General features: G+C 39.6%; 5 protein-coding genes across 5 annotated transcripts; 2 read left to right on the forward strand and 3 right to left on the reverse strand.

Moving 5' to 3' along the window:
- Positions 1-9257: 9257 nt before the first annotated feature.
- FSUBG_12911 (molybdenum cofactor biosynthesis protein) lies at positions 9258-10085 on the reverse strand (the record flags this gene model as incomplete). The annotated part of the gene is made up of 1 exon (XM_036677747.1): positions 9258-10085. One exon carries the CDS (start codon positions 10083-10085, stop codon positions 9258-9260), a length of 828 nt encoding a protein of 275 aa, XP_036531604.1.
- A 2989-nt stretch (positions 10086-13074) lies between these two features.
- On the reverse strand, positions 13075-14898 carry FSUBG_12912 (HNM1-choline permease; the record flags this gene model as incomplete). The annotated part of the gene is made up of 6 exons (XM_036677748.1): positions 13075-13553; positions 13608-14302; positions 14358-14450; positions 14501-14614; positions 14667-14737; positions 14803-14898. The coding sequence occupies 6 exons, from the start codon at positions 14896-14898 to the stop codon at positions 13075-13077; spliced, it is 1548 nt and encodes a 515-aa protein (XP_036531605.1).
- A 2586-nt stretch (positions 14899-17484) lies between these two features.
- On the forward strand, positions 17485-19443 carry FSUBG_12913 (uncharacterized protein; the record flags this gene model as incomplete). The annotated part of the gene is made up of 2 exons (XM_036677749.1): positions 17485-17734; positions 18479-19443. The coding sequence occupies 2 exons, from the start codon at positions 17485-17487 to the stop codon at positions 19441-19443; spliced, it is 1215 nt and encodes a 404-aa protein (XP_036531606.1).
- Positions 19444-19897: 454 nt separating this feature from the next.
- Positions 19898-20643, reverse strand: FSUBG_12914 (endothelin-converting enzyme 2; the record flags this gene model as incomplete). The annotated part of the gene is made up of 3 exons (XM_036677750.1): positions 19898-20068; positions 20121-20387; positions 20440-20643. 3 exons carry the CDS (start codon positions 20641-20643, stop codon positions 19898-19900), a joined length of 642 nt encoding a protein of 213 aa, XP_036531607.1.
- A 916-nt stretch (positions 20644-21559) lies between these two features.
- FSUBG_12915 (uncharacterized protein) lies at positions 21560-22198 on the forward strand (the record flags this gene model as incomplete). The annotated part of the gene is made up of 1 exon (XM_036677751.1): positions 21560-22198. One exon carries the CDS (start codon positions 21560-21562, stop codon positions 22196-22198), a length of 639 nt encoding a protein of 212 aa, XP_036531608.1.
- Between the last annotated feature and the right edge of the window lie 582 nt (positions 22199-22780).

Genomic DNA, 22780 nt, shown 5'->3' on the forward strand with positions numbered 1-22780 from the left:
GACCTCTTTATAATAAAGGCAAAGAGGCATTCTAATAAAAAAATAGATTATAGTAAAGCAATATTTTTATTAATTTATACTATTTTACACTTCTTAAGTTAATTTTCTTTAGTATTATAACTATTATATAGCTTTTAATTAAATAATATAAAACTATTAAAGGATTTACTCTTAAAGATTATAAGTATTTATATAGTTATAGGCTTTAAATTACTAATAATTAGGCATTTTTACGCTAAAATAAAAGATTAATAATACGTGATAATTGTATCCTCCTGAATAGCGGGTTATAGTTATTCCGGGTCTTGGTATTTATCCCAAAACACCAGGACCTACCTTAGAATTGATCTTGCATCCCCTTCTGAATACTATTACGTACCTTTATATATATAATTCGGTATTAAATAGTAGTAATTACAAAAGATCTCTAGCGCCTGACTATCTATAATCAGCACTATAACTACTATTAGCAACCTCTAAAGCCCGCCAAAGCATTATTAACACCTTTAGCACTATTAACCTATCTCTTAATAACCTTAATTACTATTATCTATATAAGCGCTATTAAGATTATTATTAAAAGCATATATTATACCGAAACTAGCGCTTACTTAATCTTTATAAGGCCTTTAATTAAGAGCCTTAGCATTATACACGTAAGTGCCTTTGATCCTTAATCCCTACTCTTATATAGTTACCTGCACCTAAAAATAATACAAAAATAACTTCCTTACCTTATAATCAGGATTTGAACCCTAATCCCTCGTTTTAATGCAAAAACGCCTAAATGCCTATAATTTAAAGCCTACAAAGGTACATATACCTATAAGGCTCCTTAGGTAGATCTTCCTAAAGTTTAGCGCCATTTACTAGCCAGATCTTTACTATAATTATAATACTAATAAAGAAAGAGAATATTGCATAAATAAGCATTAGGGACTTATAAAGTAGCGCAATTAGGCAAAAATTACTTTACTATACTCTATACCTTATCAAAATACCTTTTTACTATTTATTATAAAGAGGTCTTACTTATAAAAGGATCTAGAAATTCCTTAAGGTAAACGCGGCAGTATAGAATATAGATTATTAATAAGAGAAAAGAGAGCGTTATTAAGATTAAGTTATCTTACTGCTATAGGCATTAGCAGTTCTAAGATATAGCGCTTACGGTTACCTAAGCTGCTATACTATCTTACAATCCCTTAAAACGTTATTTAATAATAGTCTTTTAGTAACTACAGTCTATATACCTTTTAACCACTACAGTATCTTTCTTAATTTTTATTGTAATTACGTTTTTATTACAATAGTACAATTAAATTACAAAGATAAATAAGATAACCATATAGGTTAAGAATATAATAATCTAACTAGTAATAATTAGTAATAACAGCGTAAAGACAACCATGCCAATTAAGATTAGCAGTTTACTGCTCGACGTCCTACTAGTTAAGGTCATCCTATACTATAATTTAATAATAAATCTAGGGACGACGAATTAGGTCTATAAGGTTAAAGACCGCAACTGGCTTCCAGATAACGTTTAATTCTTTACAATCTGCACAAGCAAGAGGAAGATATTATTAATTAGATTAAATAAAATAAAACTATCCTTACTTAGAGAGTATACTTTTACTATATAATAAAGAAATAGTATCCTATTAAAGCTTTTAATAAGTTTACTATCTAAAATAGCAATATAGTAAATATTATACAATAAATACTATCTTAATAGATCTTTTAATCTAAGATTACTAAAAAGATTATAAAGTATCCTTAAGCTAAGCTTTTATATTTTAAGTATCTTCCCTAGTAACAAGAAAAAGTATAAAAGAAGTATAAATATTATATATTTAATAAATACAATCAAGCTAAGCTAATTACCATTTATTGCCTATCTATAGGATTTCCTTAGATAATGCAGTTAGTAATATAGCCAGTACCTTAAAATGATCTGTCCGAAGGATCTAATAATAACGGCTATATATAACAATAGTGCAAGACAACTGCCTAGATAACCCAATCTATAGCTAGCAATCTTAGCAAGAAGATTTAAAAAGACACGCTTAGTATCTTCAATCCTAACTACCTAAATAATAGGGACCGTTAAGGTCTTATTATATCTAGCTTAGGCAAGACTATCTATACTAATATTTTTATATTCTATAAGTACCTTTTTATATTTAAGCATTTTAGCAATTTTAGTCTTACTAACTACTATATTAAAATACTTACTAGAAAAGCAAGTACTTGGCTAATATCCAAGTTAGACAGAGCTAGCCAAAATTAGCTTCTTAGTCTTCCTATTACTGAGTTTAGTTAAAAGCTTACTAATCGATTTAAGCGTCCTAACGTAAAGATTTTAAATAAGCTTTATTAAACTTAATACATAACTAAGCTTATTTATTATAGTATTACACTTGCTCAATAGGCTTAGCAAAAAGCAGGCCTAGCAAAGCAAGTTAGATACAGGAAAGATTATACTATTATCACTACCTTATTTAATTAAATTAATATTAAGATTTAGCATTTTCTTATTACTTCTAGCCAGACTATAATACTAATAATATTTATTAAGCAATATAAGGAACGCTAGACTATAATTAAATAGTACTATTACTAACTTAGTTAAAACGATAAAGGCAAGTACTAATCTAAGTCTAGATACTCCTTAAGCAAGGATAAGGGCAGTTAATCTAACCATTGCTCTTATAACAAGCATTCTATCTTATAACAACACAATAACTACAATCAAACAAGACAAGACAACTAATATCATACTAACCAATCCTTACAATTATATATAAAAAATAGAAGAAGCAATAATAAATCAAAAGACTATTACCATAGTAACAATTAAGACCATTATACTCGCTCTTATAATAACAACTATATCTATTAAGATATTAAGAAAGAAAAGAAAGTACATTTTAAATAAAAGTACCCCGTAATAAAGAAAGAAAATAAACTTAGGACTAACACTATTAACATAACTAATATCAACAGTAACAGTAATAGCAAAAGCATCTGCTCCTCTTGATCTATATCTTCTTAAGAAGCTTATTTTAACTTTATAACAGGCAGCGTACTGCCAGTAGACTATAGCCAGGAATTTGCCTATAATATCTATTATTAAACCTTCCTAACTAGAACCGTACTGTAGGAACACAGGGCAGCCTAATCTTACATTAATCCAGGATAGCTTACCACAGAGCAGGCACCTACTAAATCCAAGCAATACATCCACTATTATAGAGATTTTCTATCTTAAAATAAGCTTTATTAATATCTTAAGACTAGATATTCTATAAAGCCTGTAATACAGGAGGATATGCTTAGTGTCTATAAGGCAGTTAACCTTAAGGGAAATAGCTTAATATACATATATTACTAGCTACAGGTTTATAAAGTTAATAGTAACTATACTTATCTCAAGTTTAACACTATAGGCTCCCCAGAAAGAAAGATAGCTTCTATCTATACTAATACTAGGTACAAAAAGCTAGTTATTTCTAGAGAATAGTTATAAACTCTAAAGCATACTATCAAAAAGAAAATACCTATCTTTATTTAAGGAGTTAATAATAAGGTAAGAAAGCTATATAATAAATAGGCCACTTTTACCTTTTATATTAATAGTATCTGTCAAGACGGATTAGATACTAGCTATACAGAATTTACCTACAGAGCTTAGATTTAAGATAGAATGCCAGCATTGTTCCTAAAGGCCTTACTAGGTAATAAATAGATAGCACTATACAGCATAAACATTATAATAATAAATAAGCGTCTTTATTATATAAGTCTTAATAACTTTTTTATTCCTTTTACTATTTCTTAGCTATCTTAAAAGGTAAATTAACAGGTAATTATAGCACAACTAATAACTATACCAGCTAGTCAGATACATATTATTCCCACAGCATAGAAGGAAGTCCCCAAGGAAAGAATATTCATATTCAACAGCTACATTACCAAAGCCCCTAATACCTTTATTAATTTAAGTACTGCTCCTAAAGTCATAATCATAAATAACACAGATAAAGATATTACATATTAGAGAAAGCAAAAGCTTAAAAACATTAAAGAATATAAAGAAGATCAGATATACTTCTCAAGCACCTAGAAAGCTATTAGTCTTGCTCTAATAGCTATCGCTAGACTAATATCTTTAGGCACCTTAGAGCAGTCCGTTAAAAACAAGGGACACATTATAATCTTATCTAATATTAATCTAACTCTAGAGATTAGCGCCCTAGCTACTGGCAAGATCACTCCCCAGCCTATAAATAGATTAACAATTTCCTCTCCTAATAGCATTACAGCTATTACCACAGATACAGTACAAGACATAAAAAGTGCCATTCTAAAGAATATTAAGGGCTCAGAACTGCTATATAAGCAGCAAAAGAAAAATAAGAAAAAGCACCTACTCTCAAAAGTCAGGGAGTTTCTTAATTTACCTTCCCCAGATATAAAAAAGACTAGCTTAGCCTCTATTGGCAACAGAGAACCAGAGCTAATAGTTATAAAAACGCTTACTAATATACCTTATATACTATATCAAGTATATATTTACAGATAACCAAATCTCCCTAAGATTAAAACCCAGAAAGGAATTTATATCTATAATAACAGTTCTAGGTTTATTAAGCAAGCATAAGATCTATATACTAAGTATCCTACTCTATAAACAAATTTAAGTCTTATTTATATTCCAGAAAATAAATTAATAACTATACCTCTTATTAATAATTAGCACAAACAGAGAGTTACTTAATAACCATACGCTTATAAACTAAAGGATTAAGCTATAATTAATTAAATCTTTAATAAGCTTTATAAGTAAAAACAAATAGAATAAGTAATAAAGCCTATGCCTTTTACAGCTCCTATTTTTATAATCTAAAGAATTATTAATAGAAAGCCTAAGGAAAGAGCAGTTATTAATCTAAGAGCTTTAAATAAGGTTATAATTCCTAATAGCTACCTATTGCCCAGATAGGAAGATATTATTACAGCGCTACAAGAAGTAACTTATATCTTAGTAATTAATACTTTATCCTTCTTCTTTTAATTCAAAGTGGCCCTAAAGTATTAAAATAGATTTATAATTACTAGCTATTAAGGCCTAAAGAGATCTACAGTTACTCCTATAGGTTTCTATAACTCTTTAGCATACACTTAGTAATATATAAATAGACTTTTACATCTATATTATAGCTTCTACCATACTTTTATTAATAACATTATAATCTTCTCTAAATCTGCAAAGGAACATACTTAGTATCTTAATACGCTTTTTAAACTCTTTATCTTTAAGAACTTGTTAATTTTACTAACAAAGAGCTAGATAGCTTATCTAAGTGCTTAAGTATTAGGATTTCGCGTTAACGCTTTTAGACTGTTAATAACCACAGAGAGAGTAACTACCTTTACTAAACTAAAATTTCTATAACAGCTTACAGCGCTTAAGCAGTATATCAGAACTACAGAATATATTTAATATCTTATCCTATACTACATAAAGATTATAAAGCTGCTATAAAAGCAAAAGGTTACCTTACTAGCAAAAGGCAGGAAGAACAATAAGATAGTTAATAGCAATAAGGGAAAGAGAAAGTTATATACTAAGACAATATACTATAATCCCACTCTAGCAAAGAAAATCGCATTTTAGACAATCTAAGAGCAGATTGCCTCTAGTAAGGGTCTAGTCTATCTCAATCTAAAGAAGCATCTTTTTCTTTAACTTAATACCAGTATCCAGCAAGGATTTAAAGCTATTCTATACTATATAAAAGACAGATACATTTAGAAAAAAGGAACTCACATTCCCTCCAACATTATTATACCTATCTGCTTTATTAGTAAAACTCTAATAACAATAAAAACAAAATACAGGCTAACTAAATTAAAGATAGTAGCACTAGTCTAGGCAATAAAAAGACTAAAAGTATATATTAGATCCTTTAAAGGGTCCCTTACTATATTCACTAACCACTTAGCAATAAAGCAGATTATTAAAAAGACCACACTAAATATAATAAGCACTAATTATATAAATAGAAAACTAATTAACGCTTTAATCTACCTTTTAAAGTACAAGTTACATATCTTCTATATTCTTAGGAAGAAGAACTTTATTCCCAATACTCTTAGTTACCTTAAGGCACTAGAGACTAATAGAAACGCTTATAGACTTTACCTAGACTATACTGCACTTAATAATATATATATAGGCATAGAATTGCTTATATCCTAAGAAATAAAGGATAAGTTTATCTAAGGATATATTAATAATACTAAATATCTGCCTATTCTTAAGATAATCCTTAATATAATTAACAAGCCAGTTAATATTAGTTAACTAAATGGCAAGGATGCCATCTTTGCTTTAAAGCGTAGCATGCCTTTTGCCCTTAAGGACAGATTATTATATTATAAATAGACTAATAGATACCTTTAATTATATATTCCGCACTTTATAATTAATAAGATCCTACAAATAGCTCATAAGGATTAAAATTATCTTGGAATAAAAAGAATAACAAGGGAATTATCAAGGCTATTAATCTATAATCTAACTGTAAGAATTTAAAAGTATATTTACGGCTATAAGATATACTATCTAGAATAAACAGATCATTAACAAAGGATCGGCAATTACATACCTATTTGCCCTCCTATTACGCCTATATATATAATCACTATTAACTTTATTACTAATCTCCCTTCTATATTATCTATAAAAAGTCTATAGGCTATTAAAAGGTTTGATCTTTTTAATCAGCTAATAACTATTACTTATACAGCAAGTAAACAATACCTTCTAATTCCTAGATACTCTACATATAGCGCTAAAGACTAGGGAGTTACCCTATCACAACAATTGCTATTAGCAAACTAGGAAATTCCTAAGGTAATTATCTCTAATTAAGACAGAAAGTTTACCTTACTATTCTAGCAAAAGCTATAAAGCAAATTTAAATATAGGCTTACTATAACTACTATATATTATCCTAAAGCTAATAGACTATTTAAAAGGAAAAATCAGACTATTAAAATCGCCTTACGCTTTTACTATATTAAATATCCTCTAGCAGACTAGTCTTATATTCTCCCAGCGCTCTAATAGAATTTAAACAGAGCATATAACGCAGAAATAAAAGTAAGCACATATAAATTTATTTACAGGTTTAAACCTATAAACGCTCTTAATCTTATTACCCTAATAGAGAACATTACCAGCCTTCCCTATCTTTAAAAGATTATTCATAAGGAAGCGCAGCTTATAATAGACTTTACCACTATAAAAGGGAAGCATTAATATAATAAGAAGCATTATCTAATTATACTAAAGGAAGGAGATCGTATCTATCTACAACTGCATAATGGCTATAATCTTCCAGGAAAGCCGTCTAAAAAGTAGTTATAGCAGCAAACCAGTTCCTTTTATATTAAGCAAGTTATAAATAATTTAGCCTATAAATTAAAGCTCCCTAACTAATAGAAGATTTACCCTATTATCTTAGTAAAGCATTTACTTCCTACTTATACAGATAACTTTATAGATAAATAGCCTAGACCAGTAGAAGGCAAGCCCGTTAAGAAGAATTACTATAAAGTTAACTTTATTATCAAACGATAAGTAAGGCGCCTCGGGAGAAATGCCACTCTATTTAAAGGCTTCTTTATAAGATAAAAAGGTTAGGGCCCTAAATATAATTAATAGGTAAAGACTGCGGATATGTCAGAGGATCTTATAGAGTCATTCCACAAGAAACATCCCAAGCAGTTTAACAATAAAGGATTATAAAAAAGCAGTTAGAAAAAGAAGATTCTAAAGAAGATTAATTAGATAAATTAATTAATACTAGATATATATATATTAGATTAGAATTAGGCAGTTAAGGATAACTAAAAGGTCTCTTTAAAGGCCGGCTATATAAGTTAATTTTCTTTAGTATTATAACCATTATGTAGCTTTTAATTAAGTAATGTAGAACTGTTAAAGGATTTACTTTTAGAGATTATAAGTATCTATATAGTTATAGGCTTTAAATTACTAATAATTAGGCATTTTTACACTAAAATAAAAAATCAGGGTTTAAATCCTAATTAAATTAAAAAGTTTTTACTTTTTCTATATAATAATAAGGTATCTACTTTATAAGTCTTATTATTTAGGGCAATATATATAGTAATTAAAAACTAAAAGCTGTTTTTAAATATATATTAATTAAAGGTAATTAGAAATAAAAAGAGATAAAATATACTTTTTTATATTATACTTTTAATAATATTTTATAAGTTCTAATTTAATATTATTTCTTAATATAATATAAGATACTAGGCTAGTATATATTAATCTTAACTAGGTAACTTTAATTAGGTAATTATACTAGTAAAAAAAGCTTATCCTATAATGCCTTTCTATTCTGGGTATATATATACTTTTAACTACTTAAAAAAGAGAATTGCTAAATAATAGCTTTTTCTTTAGATACTGTAGTTTACATAAGGGCTTATAATCTATTAAAGGGGGTTTAGGCTTAAAGAGGTATGTGTGTATTTTCTAGCTAGGATCCTGTGGTCAGGCTATATATAGAGATGTGGGGGCCTGAGGGCCTGAGGCATATATCTTAATAGCATGTTTTGTCGAAACAATGCGAAAATCGAAGAGAACGAGACCAATCCAAGTCATTCATCTTGTCTGCTTGAAACATTGTCAAAGCTAGAGTGGGTTATCAGGCGCGAAGGATTCGTGGCTGCTTGGCACGCGTGCGGAGTGAGGTTCTAGAAATTAGCCAAGAAAGTTTTGATTCCTCAATTGATCTTGACCAAAGGAGAGCTAAGTTTTACTAGGTACGTTAGCTAACCCTACAAAGGATGCTCCTCGTCAAAGTGGCCACGACCCAGACCAACTCGACCAAGCCATTTCGTCATAATCCTACCCTAGAACAGATGGCTTGCAAATCATCACCCTTCATTCCAAGAACACGGTCTGTTATATCATTGAAGATATTTTCTGACAGTCTTCTAAAAGGTTTTTTTATTCTCTGTACCCCATTGCTTCGCAAGCAACATCATCACGATCCTGCAATGAGGAAACAAGATTTGCCGCTCACTTGTCCCCATAGATTCATTCAAACCCTTCCTCAATGACTCTTTTCTGGAAGCAATGCATTTATATACATCCGTGAGCATATCTATGCCAAGTAAACACAGATATGCTTCTTTGTGCATCTATTCTACAGTTTATTTTGTGAAACCTTTCTGAGCGTCTCCAGCGGCGACGTCTCTGCCAGAACAGTAGCATAAGAACCAAATCGCACGTGCACAGCCTCCTTTGGCTTAGGATCCCAGCAGTAGAAACGCCCTGTAGACCTCATGTTCTCCAAGTCGATGACAACGATTGACTCAACTGGCATAACTGTCTCGGTCCAGAACAGCATGTACAAGTTGTCTCCCAGCTTGAGCATTTGGCACTTCTCAGCATCTGCGATGCCCCTCTCTGTGCCGCTGAGACAGTGCCAGGTCATAGTACCCTTGTTGAGATAAACATGCTCATAAGCATCTCTGGGGGTGTACCGGTACAGAACGTGTTTTCCAATGAGTTCGTCAGTGGCTAGGAATGGTTCAACAGGCTTCCCTCCGAATGCGACTGCGTTGATGAAAGAAGTAAATGTTCTGCGTTCGCCATTCTCGTCCTTGAAGCCTGAGACACCTGCAATAGCTTGTCCGCCGACAGTATCGACGATCAGGGTGACGACTTCGTTATAGTCAGGCTTGAAGAAGTCGACGAAGAAGACATCTGGTCGCACTTCGAAAGCCTCGTACTTGGCTGGTGCTGTCTGACCTGCTCCCTCTCCCTCGAGGATCTTCCATGTGACGCTATCCGCACCAAAGTCATGGGAGATCTTCCAACCATTGTCGTAGGTATGTTCAAGGTATTTGCCTTCCAGCTTGTTGGATGCTGGCATGAGGTGCTCTCTGAAGCCATCTGCCATTTCCTGGAGAGTTGGCCATTTGGCTACCGGGATATAGTCTGATTTATCTGAAGTAGCTGATGGAACCATGTTGACTAGCAAAGGAGGTTTGAAGCGTGAAGATTATGAAGTGCCGGCTCAAGAACTCTTTATTGTCTTGTTAAGAGATGATGCCAAGGGTAGAAACTTGTCACAAGAAGTCTATTCATTTGAGGAGAGACGACACCATCTTTATAGTAAATGTTGAGCATCATACTTAGTGATAATTCAGTGAATTCACCTGCGTCTACACCTAAATCTCGGCTTCCATAACTGCTGAATTCCGTAAATTCCGTGGAGTCTTTGATACAACAGTCCTATCAAAAACGGAGCTTCCCCGCATTATCGTCGAGATGCAGGGTGTCATCAACCACGACCTTTCCACTTACAGAAAAAAAGTGCGACGTCCCCCACCTGTATCTTTCTTTGGCGTGCGGAGTAGCATCTTGGAAACTCTGCTCCCAGGGCCTCGATCTCATACCTCCTTGTCATCAAGCCAGCAACCGAGATAGCTATGATGGAAAATGAATCAATGATACGCTGTCGGTGCCTTCGGACTTTGATCAGACCGAAAGTCCCGCAGTCATGATCCATATCCATTGTCCGACAGTCCGGGGTTTATGTGTATAACTGCGTTCTCGGACTTTTGCGACACTGCATGAGTATGAGTGCGAATCGGACAGGAGAATGGTCGGCATGCCAATAGGTTTGGAAAGTGACTCCGTCAATTTTCTTGTATCATCCTAGGATAGTTTCCATCCCCGCTTCTGTCATAACATCAATCCAATGCACGCGCAAACCCGGATTCTTATCGCAGGATGTGGAATCAGGCTCCCCCATGGCCACTGAGTCCATCCGTGACCAGACCTTCTGAAGCACAGTAGCTGCCCTATTAATCGTCTGGAGTTTGAGAGATAAGAATGACTTGTGCAGTCTCTCAAGCACAAATCTCCTCCAGCCTGCGATTGAGACTTTGATATTGGTGTCGGCATTTGAACTAGACCCAAGTGCACTCCCCGCTGTTAGGAATATGATAGTCTGAATGGCGATGGTTCGAGAATCTTCTGGAATAGTGGTCATGATCTGTAGTATCTTCACTGCAAGCTCTAAGATATGCTGTGAAAGCATTGTATCTTAGCTTTGATTATCGGGTGGGCATTGCGTGAGCTCAGGGAACGCCCGGTCAAGCTCAAGACGAGCAACCAGTTGATAGCACTTAGCTATCTTACACAGATGATCCGACGGAGTCCTGTAGTCACCCGTGCTCTGTATCGCTTCAGGAGTTGGTATTTGGCAGTGGTCTATGTCCAGGCTCAGAGTAAAAGCTTGGGTGAGTAAATCGAGGATGCTGGTTGATAAACCTGTATCACCCACCCTTGAATAGTTGTATGAGCTCAGACGCCGCTTCTGCCGTACTATTGTCATGCATTTGGCAACACGGATCAAAATGTTTGTGCCGACTCCAGTCCATGGACATGGATAACAAAAGGTCGTAGATGGTAGATTGGAGAACACGTCGAGGTATGAAAGTGCATCAACCTCTTGATCAATCAAGCAGGAGGCCATAACTTCCCAGTAGACCATTGATGAAGCTATCAAGCGTTGGATGCGGTGAGACGGCAACTGAAGGTCCGTGAGGTCGAATTGGTTCATCCAAATGCCGAATACTTGTCGAGCACCATGAAAATGGCACAGGCCCAGATAAGATGGATCATGCCAGCTCTGTAAGTCTAGATGTAAGCCTCGTAAGATCGTTTCTGACTAGGGCACCTACAGAGGTCATGCCAATGAGAGCAACACCCAACATTAGGTCATCTTTGATCATTAGCGGCGTGGAGCGAAGAGGAGCCAGCACATTCTGGGTAACATTTATTGCAGCCAGCTCTCTTGAAATATGCGATATAGCTTCAGTCTGGAAGGCCAATGGTATCAAAGATGTGTGGTGTTCTTGTTGGCTTAGATGGGCTGCCGATGCACTCAAGGCACTATTGAATACGATTGGGGAGTTCCGTATAAATTCTAGCAGATCTGAACGATAAGGGTTGTTCGGGGAGTCAAATGAGGATAGAACCTGGCATGCGGATGTGAAGTAGTGTGTTAAAAGCTTGGAGGACTCCTCCTGTGGTGAGTACAGCATAAGGGCCTTGTCGGTGTCAGATTGAGAAGATGGCGATGCGCCACTGCCAGGCGAGTGCCCTGAGCTGGGCCCAGCATACGAATGGATGCCATAGTCAATCTCGTATTTGGTCGACCATTTTACCGGACGTTTGTAGCCAGGGCATAATAGATTAGACTTGACGCAACGAGTACAAGCAGGCTCTGCCTCATCGCATTTCAGCTTCTGCGGCAGCGCTTAGCAAGCAATTTATGGGGTCATCCAAGGTAATGATGTCAGACCCACGCGTTTCTTACAAGTGATGCAGCCGCCTTCGCATTCCAACAACATTAGCTGAGTTAAGGGAGGAAAGGTGGTCCAGTCTCAGGCTCATACTCACTTCTCAATTTCTGTCGCCTTCGGGTCGATGCCGAAGAAGCAGTAGATTGATCCATGCAGAGCTGCCAACCCTAAAGATGCAATAAGGTCATCGCCTAATGAACCAGAGTCACGCAGGGAACAGCCCATACTTAGAAGCGTGACTGACAGACCCTGGTAGCTTGTCAGCGAGATAAGAAGTTTGTCCAAGATATGAGATAGGCGAAGAGTCGGAATCGGAAGTGGGTTCCGCTGATGAAAGTCATGTGGCTATCAATTGATTGGCTGGGATTGGCTAGATGCCCTAGACACCAGCCACCTAAACAAATCGTAACTCGTCAAGATTACCGTATTGTTTGGCGAAATAACAGTAAAACAGCAGCAGGGGCAGTCCCGATAAGAGCCGAACGGCTTATCGTAACAATAAACCACAGTTACTGCCAGAATCACGAATTGAGGGACCGTAATTTGAGATAGTAATTAATCTTTATATGTTATTACACAACTAGTGATGAGCTGATATGGTCCGTATCTATCAAAGGACAGTATCGCATTCATCAAAGCAAACTAGTGTAGCGTTCCCTCCAAAACCTCAGCATCTGTCAGTGGACCAACATACCGCTTGCTGACCCTCAAAGGCCAATAAATGCACCCAAATACCAGTGCACCACACAATACAACAGGCGCATAATTCATGTTCACCGGAGTGATTGGCTGATAAGGGGGGAACAGAAGAAAGATGCAGGTGTAGATGAGATAAACCACCGCAATGACGTTGATGGGTAGGCCTGCTTTACCGAGTCTCCAAGGACCCCAGCGCAGAGTATCCGGGCGGAATAAGCGTCGCCAGATCAAGAGAACGATTGGAAGGAGGTACGAGGCCTGTAGACTGACGACGGCAAGGGATAGGATAGCATTGAAGGCCGTTGTAGAGCCAATGTTGATGAGACTCAGCAGCATAAGCAGGAAGCTGACAACGATAATGGATACAGTGGGGATCTGTCGACGTTTATCAACGCTTGCAATACGCTCAGCAAACGGGAGACCTGCGTGATTCTCATGTTAATGATCTGTAACTCAAAACGGTCAAAGTGACGCACCTTGATCTCTAGCAAACGCCCACATGATGCGAGCAGCTGCTGTAAGGAGAGGAACTGTCGACAAGCAAGCCATAACGGTAATCATAGCAGTCATGGTGGTAGCAGCCGCAACACTGCCGGTCATATGAAGGAAGATCTCGATGATAGGGAACCCTGTAGGTGTAGCCAATGCTGCCGAAATATCTCCCATGAAGAAGAGAATTATGAGGAGAAAGGCAAAGCCCAAAGGCCCGTTAACCAAGAGACAGCCAACCATAGCCCTAGGTACGCCCATCTCCGCATTGTTCATCTCCTCGCTAAGATGGGTGGCACCATCATAGCCGATAAGAACATAGCAAGAGCTAAGAAGTCCTATACTCCAAGCCACAGCGTCGTTACCCCATCCAGAATTGTTTTCGAAGTGGGAAAAGACCCATTCGGCCGAGTGTTTCGTAGGTGAAGTCACGGCCATTGTGACTATGATTGCGATGAAGAAGGTGACGTGTAGCACTAGTGTCAGCTTCTCGATGAGTGGCAACTTGTTACTGCAGAAAATACAAATGCAAGCAGAGCCGAGAAGGACGGCCCAGAAGAGCAGCGTGCCATGCCATCTTTGGAAAACGTAGGAATCAGGGTAGTTGAGGACGAGGAGGCCTTGGATCTGCGTTCCAGCAAGAAAGGGGGCACTACCAGCAGAAGCTATCCAGCCAAGGGTTCTTCAACCTGTCAGTCTGTATTTTCCTCTCGCATCTGAGTTCGATCGTGACTCACGAGATATATCCAGCGAACCAGCTGGTCAAGGGTCGGCTCGTTTTCGGACTCAGCTTGGCTACGAAGTGGTATTGTCCGCCGGCGGTAGGATAGCTAAGATTGACGTGTCAGAAATTACTCAGAATTTGAATGAGCTAGTCTACCTTGACGCCAGTTCAGCCAAAGAACTGGCAGAACAGAGTGACCCAATAAATGCCACGATGACGCCGTAAACAAGGGATACTGCCCCTCCGCTCACGAGCCCAGCAGCGAGTGTACTTCAGAGAAAGGTCAGTCTGAGTCAAACAGCAACAACGACGGATATCGAACCTAGACAGTGCTTCCCATGTTGCCATCAAGTTGACACATGTTGCAACCATGGCAGTAAGAGAGAAGTTGCGCTATCATGACAAGTCAGCACGCCCACGCGTCTCGGAACCAGATTCTCGGAACCAGTATCTCATACCTTTGTTTGCTGAACGTAGCCATGTCGCTCCAAGTTCTGTTCATCCTGGTTCTGTGGACCAAGATGCTTCTCGTTGTCAATTGCAGGAGATGCCATGTCGAGAGACATGTTGATTTGCAATTCGAAGTCTGTGAGAGGGAGAATAACAAGAGCGTGCTCGGAACTTTATCTTCGTTTCGATTATCATGCTTCGGAGCCCCTGGTCTGGGGTAACGGCAGACGCGGCAGGCATCAGACGTCTAGCGTGCTGCATTGGGGAAAAAAGTGCGCGTGGCGATGCTGGCTAGCGTAGTAGTCGCTATCTTCATCCAGGGGGAGAGTCATTGGTGAGGAGAAGCCTACCCCGCGTTTTTTTTTATAAAGGTTCGGAGGCTTGCTGCCCGGGACTGATTCCGACATGCCATAGAAAGTAGTTGTCCAATTCCGAGGTCTTTATCATGATGGAAATATTCCCAACGAATTCAGATATCCCAGAGTTGCAACTACACGAATTTGGGAACCAATCGCAAAAGGTGTTTATCAAGCTGTACCTAGCGTTGAGAAACACAATTTCTGGGTTCTGGAACCAACATTGAAAGATGTGGATGATTTCCGAGCTTGAGCATGTCAAAAAGTCATGAGTCGAGGGCAAAACTCAGGTAGCTAGTAGCTATGTAAGAAGTGAATAGAGCCGAACACTTAGTATGTCTCATTAACACGGATGCAAAAAGAAGAGCCCATCGTATTCACAGAAGAAGCAAAAATAATTGATCACGCTGGGGATCGAACCCAGAATCTTCTGATTCGTAGTCAGACGCCTCAGACGCCTTGCCATTGGGCCACACGCGACCCGGATTATTTGTTATGCCAGAGCCGCTCGAGTTTGGGCCCATGTCGCTGTAGGGTACTTTCGATCGAGGCTTCCTAAAGATGCCGAGCTGGTTCTTGCCCAGTAGCACTCATGTCCTGATTCTGCAGAGGGTGATAAGCGCTGGATAAGTGGTTTTAACTGTGGAACATCTGTGAGCCCCAGGTCGAGATTGGTTGCTTGCTCTATGAAGAACTGAAGTAGCAAACCGGGTTGCAATTCTATCTATTACTCAATGTGCGTCCTTGGATCATAATTATCCTGATCAAGCCTGTGATCCATCGCCCACTGTTCTATCAATGACCACTTCCGGCAAATATGCGTCGTAGTTGCATTTGGAAAATCTTTTCCAACTTGGGGTGCCCAATACCAATGTATCAGACTCAAGTCAGCATTGCACATAAGACTCTGCCTAATAGAGTCAATGCAGTGAAACTTGTGCATAGTCTGCAATCTCCCCAGGCCTCCTTCTGTTGAGTTGAAGTCCCTTACCATCTTCCGGATATCGTTGAGACAGTGTAGTTGGTGATATACATCAAGACTGGTAATGTAATAGTCTGGATCTCTGGAGATCTGCGACGTAGGACGGGACAATTTTGATGCCTCTTGGCCGGATATCTTAACCAGATATGGCTTCAATAAATTTCTCCTTTCATCTTCTGCTTTTGGAGACGCGCCATAGAAGTTTGTGGTTCCCGAGCTACAAATTTGGTTAGGTCCGATTCGGCACAAGGTGAAGTACGAACACTTGCTGATCTTCAGGGAAATCTGAATTGAAAGTGATTATCTCGTACTCGACTGCACTCTGGGCCGGAGCTTCCGAAGTTAGTAGAGTTTTCAAGGAGTATTCTGCCACGTTATCGTATAATATAGAGTATCAGGCCAGGGAGGTAAGGGTGATCTTGTTCTCAACCACAGGCAAAGAATTGACAAAATCAGAAGGATGTTGAGCAAGAGGGATGTAAATGCAATGACGGATACGTAGTTGAAAATCCTCTGCTTCAAGGATTGCTCAGGGTGTGTTTTCCAATCTCGTGAGTCATTGAGATGGTCATCGCCATTCTTCAACAGCCGATCATGAGATTCATGACTCTCTCGGTCGTCGAGGGAAGATCGCGACATTTTTGTCAGAGGATTAGCGAGTCTAAAGTTGACATTGCGGAACACAAAGACGAATGCCATTCGATATATGGCAAACAAAGGCGTGATTCCGTGTTGGTCTAGCGCTGACATGCAACTCATCTTATCCTGCCATTCGGTCATCACTATACCGAGCACTCACTTACGTTCGCGACGCACTGTGCCGATGAGATTGTTGTGTTTCTGTAGATAGTTGCCGGCCATGGAATTATCCCCTCTTGTAGGATTTAGGCTGTGCCAAGACGCATGTCAGATTGAGCTTTTATCCACCAGTCACAATACAGACTACAGACTTTCAGGCGTATGAAATCCTTCGTAGGAGTATGCTAAGCCCCAATCCAATGAGTCGTCACATAATGGAGCTTGACCTTGTCTACAAAACTCGCCATGCACACTCATTACAGGTGCCAGGGGACGCTCTTCGGCTTCCATCATCCGTGCTGTTACCTCGATCCTCGAAATGCATGGCGACTTGTGAGCACAACGTGACATTCCCCCGCAGATGACGAGATCACAATGCGTTCAAAGGAAGCATTGATGGACTATACCGTCAATTTCGGCACAGCATTGCACCGAGATGCTTAGAATAAATATTGATATATGCTCATCGTGATTATAAGGGGAAACAACAGCGACATCGTTCATCAATACACTCATCACTTATCTTGAAAACAAGACTCAGAAACCTTGACGACATGAAGGTCTCTCATATTCTGGCGCTTAGCGCTCCCCTACTTGCTTTGGCAGCACCTACGCCTGCCAACAGCCAACTTTCCAAGAAAGCCGAGGCCGAGAGCTTCTTCCTTCAAACCGATGTCGGTTGGTTCGACGGTGGCGATAAGAAACGCGCCATTTCTGAGAAGCCCTCGACCAAAAAGCGTGCTCCAGCTGACGCTGACGCTGAAAGCTTCTTCCTTCAAACAGACGTCGGGTGGTTTGACGGTGGTGACAAGAAGCGGGCGACGGGTGATCCTAGATCGAAGGAGTAGACGTCATGATGCGGGTTACTTGATATCATTACATCGCTTATTGAGTTGTGTTGCATGATCAAGCTGCGGCTTCTTCATCCAAATATAAATGAACCTACTTGCGCATTCGCGTCCTATTCACCACTGTGCCTTCACTTCCATGACTCAAAGCTACCATTAACCACAAATACTGGGCAAAAAGAAAAGGTCGACAGTTGTTGAGATTACAAGAACGGTTATACACTCATCTCAGAAGCAGACGTAATGCTGGCATGACCAAGTCGTGTACTGAGACGTAAACGTCAGCGGCTTATTATGAAGCAAAAATGAGGATGTTAGTGGAATTTAACCACCGTTATTGGACGAACAGGGAATCGAACCCTGGACCACTCCCAGATGACGATCTGTAACTTGGACGGAACATGCTAAGGGAGTATTATACCACTAAACCATTCGCCCGGGACTTATTGTGGAACGTCGTGTGTTTGATTGGATCTACCACAGACGCCTTCCGTAGATCGACAGATTCTATGATGCCGTGGCTCAAGGGCTATCATTCATCCGCTCTAAGATGGCTTTCTAGGTCTGAGTAAATGACGTACAGTCACGTCGCTTGTCATTTCATGTCTTCGATTAAACATTATCACAATCTCGTGAATTTTCCGTCTTTCACAACCCCTTCATAAATCTATCATATCATGTTTTCGGCCACAAAATCTAGACCGAGCTGGTATTATCGGAGACCGCTTTCTCCGTGGAGAAACAGATCTGTGGGAGGACTATGCCGACGCATGCCCTGAAGACTATGATGAGGATCTTTCTGAAGTTTCTACTTTTTTCTGTGCTTCTAGAAATGGCTGTGATTATGGCACCGAAGATATTTGCGAATATCACAGAAAGTTAGACGAGGAAGGCCGAGATTCAGACAATGAGCTCGACAGGAACGATCCGTATGACCTCAAGTACCTCGAGATGAAGATGGATCGTCGTGACCGCAAGAGAGAATTGCGAGCACAGAAAAAATGGGATGAAGAGATGCGAAAGAAGAGGGAGAAATACACAGAGCAAATGAACGAAGAGAAGAGGAAGGAAGCTCAAAAAATTAAAGTCTATGAGGATGCGGCCAAAGCTGGGGATTTTTGGAGAGAGTGCAGAAAAGAAATAAGACCTTGGGACACGTACGAAGAGGGTGCTGAGGAAGACGATATCGGACTCGAGAAGCGTTATGTCGACGAAATCCGAGACACTCTCGACCGGGCGCAATCTCTTGAGGAGACGCCTGCTCCTCTCAACCTTGGCCTCATGAGAATTTTCAAGCTCTGGTCAGTCGATCACCTCAAGCACTGCCCCCACGAGGTCGATCCTTCGATGTATATCGAGTTCAGTAGCTCATTTGACTATGGTCAATTCAATGAGGAACAGATTCGGACGATGAGAGCTGAAAAGCCCTCCGGGCACATATGTCTGCTCTCAGATACTGTCAAACTCTTAGACAATTTCACGCCACCAGAGTATTGTAGCACCAAAACTCACAACTTGGGAACAAGCAAAGAGCCGGTATACATCCAGTTCTTGGACGACAATTACTTGACACTCAAGATCAGCCGCGAGACGGTATTTCAAAAACGCGAGGAGGAGGTCCCTTGGATTGCACCTGTGTTTTTTTACATACTACGGAATCAGTGAGAGACACATGGTTGATAAGGCAAAGCAGGAAGAGGAACAGTGGGAGACTGACGAAGAAAGCGTTATAGAATGAGTGGCCAAGCTTTAAGTCAAGCGTATCGCGTATCAGAACTGGGTACTGCCAACCAGCAGCGCGCCAGTGGATACCAAGAGGAGATATATATGCGATGGTCTTTCGTGCGGTCTTGGTTCTTACTAATTGTGCATCTTTGTGCAGGTGAGGCTCGTGGCTGAGAGCTTAAATCAGCAGACAGAAGTTGGTGCATCTATGGATGAAAGACGGTCTTTTTTTACATTAGGAAACGAACACGGATTTTTAGTTTCATTCATTCGGAGTGGTGTTTCCTGGTGATTACGGAGTTTATGATAACATTATCCTTCAAATGCCTATTACAAACAAATTTTGCCTCCAACAGATTTATATGAATGCCATACTTTATGGGAGCTCTAAAGTCTATTGAGATTTCTTTACCACATAACCATAATAGTCAAAGCCTACACCGTCTTCTAGGACCTCTACTTCTATGTCAAAAATGTTATCTTGGTTCATTAACAACTTCATAAAATGGGGTTGCCTGAAAGTAACGTTTAGGAACACTCCATCTGCCTTTAGCACACGATGGACCTACAGCTTGTTAGAGACAATCATTCCCTGGGGGGGATAGTCATCCACATACCTCTTTCAAATATCTGCTAGTATTTTCCCTCACTTCATCCGGGGGATTCCACGGACTGCCGTGAATCATGGCGTCCAACGTTCCCTTATCGAAAGCGACATCTATCGAGCCAGACGCAATCGACGGCATATCTCGGACATCAACTCTACTCCATTCGATTCCTGCAATTTCCTTGTGTCTCTCTGTCATCATATCAACCACTACAGGGGAGAAGTCGACACATAATTGCCTCAGGTAACCACGTTCGGCAAGCTCAGCAGGTACAACCTGAGCTGAAGTTAGTATACTGTGCCGAAATTTCGGCCATCAGTCAACTGACACTGTCACCCGAGCCAAGGTGAAGGATCGTTGGGTTATCATGAGCAGTCCGTCCTGCTTGCTCGAAGAGGTTCTTCTGTAGAAATTGAAGGACCTGCGAAAATGACCGGTACCATTCGTGGGTTGAATCATTATTATTTGAGGTCGCATAGCGACCATCCCAGTATTCGGAAAATGCGAGTTGTTGGTCCTCTGCAATTGTCATTTTGGTGGTAAATCTGCCGAGGTCTATATAACTCTTGCAGCGCTGTTCAAATTTCTTTTCCATAGATTAAAGACTCCACAAGAGCTAAATCACGTGTATTCGTACTCTTGTTGATTAAAGTGGACAAGCTATTCCTATTTTGAGTAGTATCGCAGGGTAGGTTCGCCAATCTGTTGGTGTTGAGTGCAGACATTACCTAGTACATACTCTTCGTTTGGGATCGTTATAGAGGAAAAATTACATCAGATTCTCCCTGTGAATGGGTTGACCTGTAAATGCTCTCGTATTTCACTCCAGTTCAATATGCATCGCGTATCTGGATCTGATCAGCCCATCCGTCATTATTTATCGTCGATAGTCAAACAGCTACCCAATTTCTAGCCTCGCCAAACAGACATAAAAGGAAACAATGCTTGGAGATGAGATCCTTTTCACGCTTAACAAGTGTTTAGAACAGTTTCTGTACGACATATATTGCAATACCACACTTGCCACGCACGTCTGTCGATCATCTGATTCTCGAGCTTGTCATTTTAATTTATTGCTCTCTATCCTTTACAGTAACGGTCCTAAGGATACATCTTGATGATCACCCCAGCCTTCTCCTCTTCCTACCTCTCTCATTAGATAGAACGGTACAGGAATATCACTTGATTCCGTCCATAAGATGTGCCCTTAGGACCATGCAAGGGATGGGCAGGGATGCGTGATAACGCGCGTTTCATGTGTTTTCACTCTACAGAGCGTGTTGATTGGATAACAAAGTCGAAAATACGCCACCCCCTCACTTGAAGCGCGTAGCAAAGCATTTAAGACGTGTTCATCACTTTGTACTTGACCTGGTGTTTATCTTTGACCCTCAATCCTCAAAAATTCACCTCTCTTCGGCACTCTTAATCTTCTTGCGTGCAAAAGAATGTCTTCGAGACCCTACACAGAGAAGGGGCGGCGAAATAAAAGAAGAAAACCATCAAGATCTCAGAGGGAAGCGTTTCAGCAGAATTTGGAGTTTGAGGAGCAGGAGATTCGGCCGATCAGAGATGTTCTCACCAAAGTACAACAGTCATCACAAACGAATTCGGGCCCCCTCAACATTTCAGAGGGCAGATGCTTTAAGCTTTGGTCCACTGACCATATAAAGTACTGCACTGCTGAGGTTGCCCCGACAAGATATATCGAGTTTTACGATCCTAAATTTTATCGATTCAGCAACTGCCCAGAAGGTCAAGTTGATGGTCACATCTACGCAATGTCTACCGATATGTGTGATATTGACCCATTCGTTCCCCCTCAGGATGCAGGCTTGGAGACCGTTCGCATTGGTGGGAATGATGGCCTTCATACTTTCTATGCCCAGTTTTTGGACAATCACCACTTGATACTCCAGATACCTAAGGAGTTAGTCTTTTACAGGCAGGAAACAGATCCGACTTCGGGGGCGCCGGATGTCTTTACCTACTACGGTATCTGCGAAGCCTACGCGGAGAGCCGCATGCTCGCAAATCATCGGCGAGAGGACCAGGCAGAGCGACGTCGTTCAGCATCTCCCGCGTGATCATGGTCCCGTTAACTGTTTCTTCTCACAATGGACGGTTGCTGCAGTTCGGATGATTTTATTTGTTTTTTGGATGAAATTTGTTTGCATGACATTTAAAGACTCAGAGCCTATACAATAAGTACAAGACGCAAATTTAGTAACTACCAGTAAATGCTCCTCAATTGTGATTGATCGATACAAAAGCTCTATCCTTGACACTCTGAGGACAGAATTTACGCCACTAGTCTGTCGCACAGCTGATCACGACAGCCTGTAGTCACTGATTGCTTTTTTGTGTCTATACCTAGAATAGGGGTTAAAGATCACAATGCAGTGAACTGAGAGTGTATTGCTATAGACGCCTACAGTGTCGGAACTCTTGAGTTGATAGGCCCCACTGTTGATGCTCACATCACGCGCCTCACATGTGTCGGAACTTCTTTTTATAAGCCCATCTATATCTCATCAGCCTCGATGGACTTGTGCAGTACTCAAAAAACTTTGCCTATAGCTTTACTTCTTGACATTATAAAAGATCGGTCGTTCTTTTTGTGGTTATAGTATAGTTAGAATGTACGTTCTGATTAATACACACTGTAT

Source organism: Fusarium subglutinans (assembly GCF_013396075.1).
Source record: "Fusarium subglutinans strain NRRL 66333 chromosome Unknown NRRL66333_c0000298, whole genome shotgun sequence".
Classification (NCBI taxonomy): domain Eukaryota; kingdom Fungi; phylum Ascomycota; class Sordariomycetes; order Hypocreales; family Nectriaceae; genus Fusarium; species Fusarium subglutinans.